This window comes from Indicator indicator, chromosome 2 (genome assembly GCF_027791375.1).
Source record: "Indicator indicator isolate 239-I01 chromosome 2, UM_Iind_1.1, whole genome shotgun sequence".
Classification (NCBI taxonomy): Eukaryota; Metazoa; Chordata; class Aves; order Piciformes; family Indicatoridae; genus Indicator; species Indicator indicator.
Genome location: NC_072011.1, coordinates 32,229,197 through 32,235,196, shown reverse-complemented (window position 1 = coordinate 32,235,196; position 6,000 = coordinate 32,229,197). Strand labels below are relative to the sequence as shown.

Genomic DNA, 6,000 nt, shown 5'->3' with positions numbered 1-6,000 from the left:
CGCTTCTAAAAATAGATGAATCTGATTCAGGAAGACTATTTCATATGGCAGGAATAAAGCAAGCAGCTACAGGCTGTCCTATTTTAGAATCCCCCAACAGAACCGTAGAAACATTCAGGTTGGAAAAGACCCTCAGGATCAGCAAGTCCAACCGATAACCCTACTCTACAAGGTTCACCCCTAAACCATATCCCCAAGCACCACATCCAAACAACCTTTAAACACATCCAGGGTTGGTGACTCAACCACCTCCCTGGGCAGCCCATTCCAATGCCTGACCACTCTTTCTGTGAAAAAATTTTCCCTAATGTCCAGTCTAAACCTACCCAGTTGCAGCTTTAGGCCGTTCCCTCTTGTTCTATCATTAATTATCTGCAAGAAGAGACCAGCACCAGCCTCTCCACAATGTCCTTTCAGGTAGTTGTAGACAGCAACTAAGGTCTCCTCTCTTCCTCCTCTTTTTCAAACTAAGCAGCCCCAGCTCCTTCAGTCACTCTTCATAAGACTTATTTTCCAGGCCCTTCCCCAGCTTCGTTGCCCTCCTCTGCACTTGCTCCAGCACCTCCACAGCTCTCCTGTACTGAGGTGCCGAAAACTGAACACAATATTTGAGGTGTGGCCTCACCAGAGCTGAGAACAAGGGGACAATCAGCTCCCTACTCCTGCTGGACACAGCATTTCTAATACAAGCCAGGATGCCACTGGCTTTCTTGGCCACCTGGGCACACTGCTTGCTCATATTCAGTTGCTTGTTGATCAGAACCCCCAGGTCCCTGTCTGCCAGACAGCTTTCCAGCCACAATTCCCCAAGCCTGTAGCACTGCTTGTGGTTGTTGTGACCCAAGTACAGGACCTGGCATTTGGCCTTGCTGAAGCTCATCCCATTAATGTTGGCCCACTGATCCAATCGATCCAAGTCTCTCTGTAGACCCTCCCTACCCTCATGCAGATCAACACTGCCACCTAACTTGGTGTCATCGTCAAACTTACTGATGACACACTCTACGTCTTCATCAAAGTGATCAGTAAAGATGTTAAACAGAAATGGTCCCAACACAGCCCTGAGGAACACCACTTGCGACCGGTTGCCATCTGGATTTAACTCCATTGACCACTACTCTTTGGGCCCTTTCGCCCAGCCAGTGCTTTATCCAGCAGAGCCTGTGCTCATCCAAGCCATGAGCAGCCAGTTTGTCCACAAGAATTCTGTGGGGAAAGGTGTCAAAGACTTTTCAAAAGTCTAAGTAGACAATATCCACAGCCTTTCCCTCATCCAGTAGTTAGGTCGTCTTGTCATAGAAGAAGATCAGGTTGGTCAGGCAGGACCTGTCCTTCATAAACCCGTGCTGACGGGGCCTGATCCCCTGGTTGTCCTCTATATGGTGTGTGTAATGGCGCTTGAGATGACCTGCTCCATGACCTTCCCTGGTACCCAAGTCAGACTGAGGTCTATAGTTTCCTGGATCCTCCTTTCTTCCTTTCTAGATCAACCTTTGAGGTAGTCCATATGGTGAGGTTGGAGAGGACTGGAATGGAGTTGGAAGGATCAGTGAATACAGAGCATCTTCTAAATAGGTGTGTAGAGTATATGAGAGATCAGCAGGTGTGGGATGTTCTGAGTGCTGAGGCTGGTGCGGTAAGCCTTGGCTGAAAGGGCTTTGGGATCCTAAAGGTGGCTGCAGCTGGCAGGCAGGAGGTCTGTGAGCAGGGCTGCCATGGTAAGAAGGCAGGAAAAGGATGGGATAAGCTTGGAAACAGAAGAAAACAGAATGGCAAGATAAGGGTAGTTGTTGGAAGTATACAGCTGGAAAGCACACATTAAAGTCCTAACATGAGGAGGTTTAACGAGTACAGCTCAGGGGTAATGAACGTTGTGGCACCTGCCATTTGAAAACTTAAAAATTTTGCTCCTTGCTCCCCTTTCCCCCCTCTTATCTCCATATCCTCCTTTCTGGTTTTACTTTGTTGTTCTCTTTCTGCATCATGTTCCACTCAGAAGCTTACCAGCCTGACCTCCCACACTCTTATCACTCCTTTTTGTCTGATGAGACAATATGCAGTGAAACAGTTCAAATGTAAATGCTGGCGTTTACCTTGATGTAGTAAGACCTTAGATTTGGTGCCCTGCTGTAATAAAAATAAAGGCAAGGGAGAATTCAGACAATAATGGAGAAACAGCATAGCACCTAGTACTTTATTCTGTTTTGATTACTAGTTGTTGTGCAGGCCTTTAATGCTTCATTTAGTTAAGTCTTACAGGTGCTTGGGAGGGAAGAGTAAGACTGTAATAAAGAAGGAATAGCCTGCTTGGTACTTTTTCAAGCCTGATTAAAATACACCCACAATTCATCAGACTGAATGCCTCCAAGTAATAAATGGAAGAATTACTGAAGACATCAGAGCAAATGGAAAAGCAAACAAAATCTATTATGGCATTAAAGATTTCAGCTGTAAGCATCCTATTTACTAACATACATTGTACTCATTCCTCCTCAGAAAAATGTTTTTCTGTGTGTGAAACAGAGAACCAGGTTTTACATTATATTTTAGTAAATGTATCAGCTTGAAGTATTTCCTTGACCTTTTTCTAGATTCTGTATTTTATATCTAACAGATGGTATACAGAGTGGTAAGGCATACTGAAACTGTGTTAGTTAGCAGGTTTAAAATACTTCCTTTCCATCTTCTTTTTCTAGAACATATCACATATATAGCCATGTGTTAGCTAGCAGGTTTGAAATAATTCCTTTCTACCTTCGTTTTCTAGAACATATCACATATACAATCAAACCACAGGTCCACTTCTAATAAGAAGGTTCAGTCATATTGCAGTCGGTAGACTCTCACAGATAACAAATGTCTGATAAAGTTTGGGGAAAATCAATTCCTAGGAAAAGGAAAGACTGTACTCATGTGATTTAGAGAGAGTGATCGAGTGGTAGCTCACACTGAAAACTTTCAGTAAATGAAGGGTCTAGAGCACAAGCCCTATGAGGAGCAGCTGAGGGAGCTGGGGTTGGTCAGCCTGGAGAAAAGAAGGCTTGGAGGAGACCTTATTGCTCTCTAGGACTACCTGAAAGGAGGCTGGAGCAAGCAGGAGGACAGCCTCTTCTCCCTAGTGGCAAGTGACAGGACTACAGGAAACAGATGCAAGGGGTGCCAGGGAAGGTTTAGGCTAGATATTAGGAAATACTTCTTCACAGAGGGTTACAAAACATTGGAATGGTCTGCCCAGGGCAGTGGTGGAGTCACCATCCCCGGAGGTATTTAAACAGTGTGCAGACCTGGTGCTTAGGGATATGGTTTAGTGGTGACCTTGCAGTGCTGGGTCGAAGATTGGACTAGATGATCTTGAAGGTCTCTTCCAACCAAAGATATTCTGTAATTCCGTGATTCTGTGTCTTTCGCATTAAATGCATAAACAACTATGGTTTAGCCAAAGTAACTCCCACAGCCATTGGAAACCATGCTGTATCCAGGCTGCTGCACAGGGAATTTGTTGTTCATGCCTTTCACGTGAACAGAAGGTTCTAGGATTTCCCTTTCCTATGATTATGTCTTCTAGGAGAGTGGTTTGCCACCATCTTTTTTTAATGTGCTGATCATCAATTTTTTTCTCAAGAGAATTGTAATCTTGTACAGTGAATTTATACTTACAGGAAATCAGCTTGTTACCTTATGTTTTGGCTGCTTTAATATATTAAACTGCTTTGGAGCTGTTCTCTAGCCCTCAGGCCAGTGGGCTGGACCCTTATAACAAGCTAACAGCATGGAGCCAATGCCCAGGAACACCTGTGATCTTCTGAGGCAGATGCAGGACATTCAGGTGGACCTCTGGGGTGCTGTGATGACAATGTAGACTGTTTTCAAAAATTTTTCTTAGTGTAAATGTTAATAGCAAGCATGACAGATAAGAAAATGGGGCATTTTGCATATGGCCGCTGTTTGATTTTGCACTCTAATGTGCATGAGGTGTAAAAAAGTGTTTCTACTCCCTCAAACACGGTGCTAACACTTGGGATGCTTCAGTAAGGCCTTCCCGTGTTCGGCTAGTGAGAGGCAAAGTGAACTGGAAACTCATATGGATGCACACAGCAATGCCTGTGAAAGGTACACGGCACTACATCCCAGAAACCGGAGCTTTCCAGGTGCTTTCTCCCCAGCCTTTGCACAACAGCCACAAAACTCTCATTTCTAGGACCTATCTGCCCATAACACAGCTCACGGATCAACAGATCCACGCCGGAGATACCCAACTTGCTCCCGCCTCGGGAGGCAGGGCGCCACCGCGGGCCACGCACAAGCCGTCCGGACCCCGCCCGCCTGCGCAGGCGCGGCGCTCCTCTTTCCACACCCACCCCCTCCCCGCCTCCCCCGCCTCCCGCAGGATGGAGGTGGTGCTGGCCGACGCGTTGCTGGACCGATGCGGAAATCTGTGCGCTTTGTTGCGGGCCCTCTGCGCGCCGCTCTCCCCCGAGCGGGCGGAGGCGCTGCGCCTCTTGCTCCAGCGCCTGGCTGCGGGCAGCCTGCCGCCGGACGAGGCCGAAGCTCTGCAGCGGGTGGCCTGGGAGGTGGCGCTGGAGCGGTGCCGGCCGCTGCTGCGCGGCGGGGAAGGGGCGGCGGGGTCTTGCGTGGAGCGGCTGCAGCTGGCGCGGGCGGCGCGGGGGGCGCTGCGGCACTGCGTGCAGCTTTGTGGGGCGCAGCTGGCGGCACGGCTGGCGCGCGACGCCCTGACGGAGCTGGTGGCGGGCGGCGGGGCGGGCGCGGAGGCAGCGGTGGAGGCGCTGGTCGCGGCGGCGCCGCGGCTGGAGGAGCCAGCGCTGGTAGCGCGGTGCGTGGCAGCGGCGCTGGCGCTGGTGCAGGAGGAAAGTGAGGAGGCTGTGGCCTCTCTAGTGGCCGGGCGGCTACTGCCGGCGCTGGGAGGCAACGAGGTGGCCCTGCGGCGCGTTTGGGAGGGGCTGCTGAGCGGCGGGGAGGCGCCTCAGACTGGGCGGGTGCTACTGGCTTTGAGTGCACTGGCCGGTGCGCTGCTGCCTCAGGTCCCGTCAGCATTGGACGCGCGGCTCTGTCCGCGGTTCTGGCGGGTGGTGCAGGAGGGCCTGACCGAGCGGGACGCGCTATGCCGGAAGCGGGCTCGGTACCTGTTGATGCGAGCCCTGGATCTCAGCGGCAGCCAGCGCGCCGAGCTGCGCTGCCCCACGGACGGCGGAGACGGTACGGTGGGTCGGGGTGCGAGAGCGGGGAGCGTGGCTCCGCCCGGGCTGCACAGCGGAGGGAAACTTACTCTTCTTTTTGTTAGAATCGAGTCTCTTTTGGTGGTCTGCTGAGAAGACTGAGAAACTTCTGCAATTTTGGGAAACTTACATTTTGATAATGGAAACTTTGGAGGGAAACCAGGTAGGATCACCGTATACTGATCGTAGGGATCTGTGGTACCTTGTGCTGGCACATACACTGTAAATGTTTTTATCAGGCAAATAAAATTCTCGTGTTGGTTATTGATGATACTGAATTAAGGATTCACAGGAAGTTTCAATATTTAAAACACATGATGTGTAATTAATTCAGAATAAATTCAGAACTATCAACCTTTGGAGCGATTCTGGTTAAAGCAGTGTATTGGAATAAGAAAAACTGTGGTGACCTTTCTTAATAGGAATTGGGCTCTTGGAATTTAATAACCTGCCCTTGCTGGAGGGAATGACATTGGTATGGTACAGCACTTACAGCCTTGGATGGGCATTTTTCAGTTTGAGTGTCCAGTGTACTCATCCGATTCCTATAGAGCTGGGGGTTCCATAATTGTTTTGTATCATGGTTTTATTTGCCAGTTGTGTGACTACCTCTTTGTAGTTATTTTGTACATAGTTGTCTTGTAACCGAAACAATATTTACCAAAATGTTTAATTTTAGAGATTTTTTAATATTTTATTATAATTTTGATGAGTAGAGCAGTTGGTTATTGGGAAGTATTGTTGTTATGATACAGTAGCATGCAAG

General features: G+C 48.9%; 1 protein-coding gene across 1 annotated transcript in view; it reads left to right on the top strand.

Annotated features, from left to right (window-relative positions):
- The first annotated feature begins 4,388 nt into the window (after positions 1 to 4,388).
- The window catches only part of TARBP1 (TAR (HIV-1) RNA binding protein 1), a 44,527-nt gene continuing 42,915 nt past the window's right edge, over positions 4,389 to 6,000 (top strand). Inside the window, exons 1-2 of the mRNA XM_054394895.1 lie at positions 4,389 to 5,214; positions 5,300 to 5,397. Of these exons, the coding sequence (XP_054250870.1) occupies positions 4,389 to 5,214; positions 5,300 to 5,397 (924 nt within the window). The remainder of the gene's footprint in view (positions 5,215 to 5,299; positions 5,398 to 6,000) is intronic.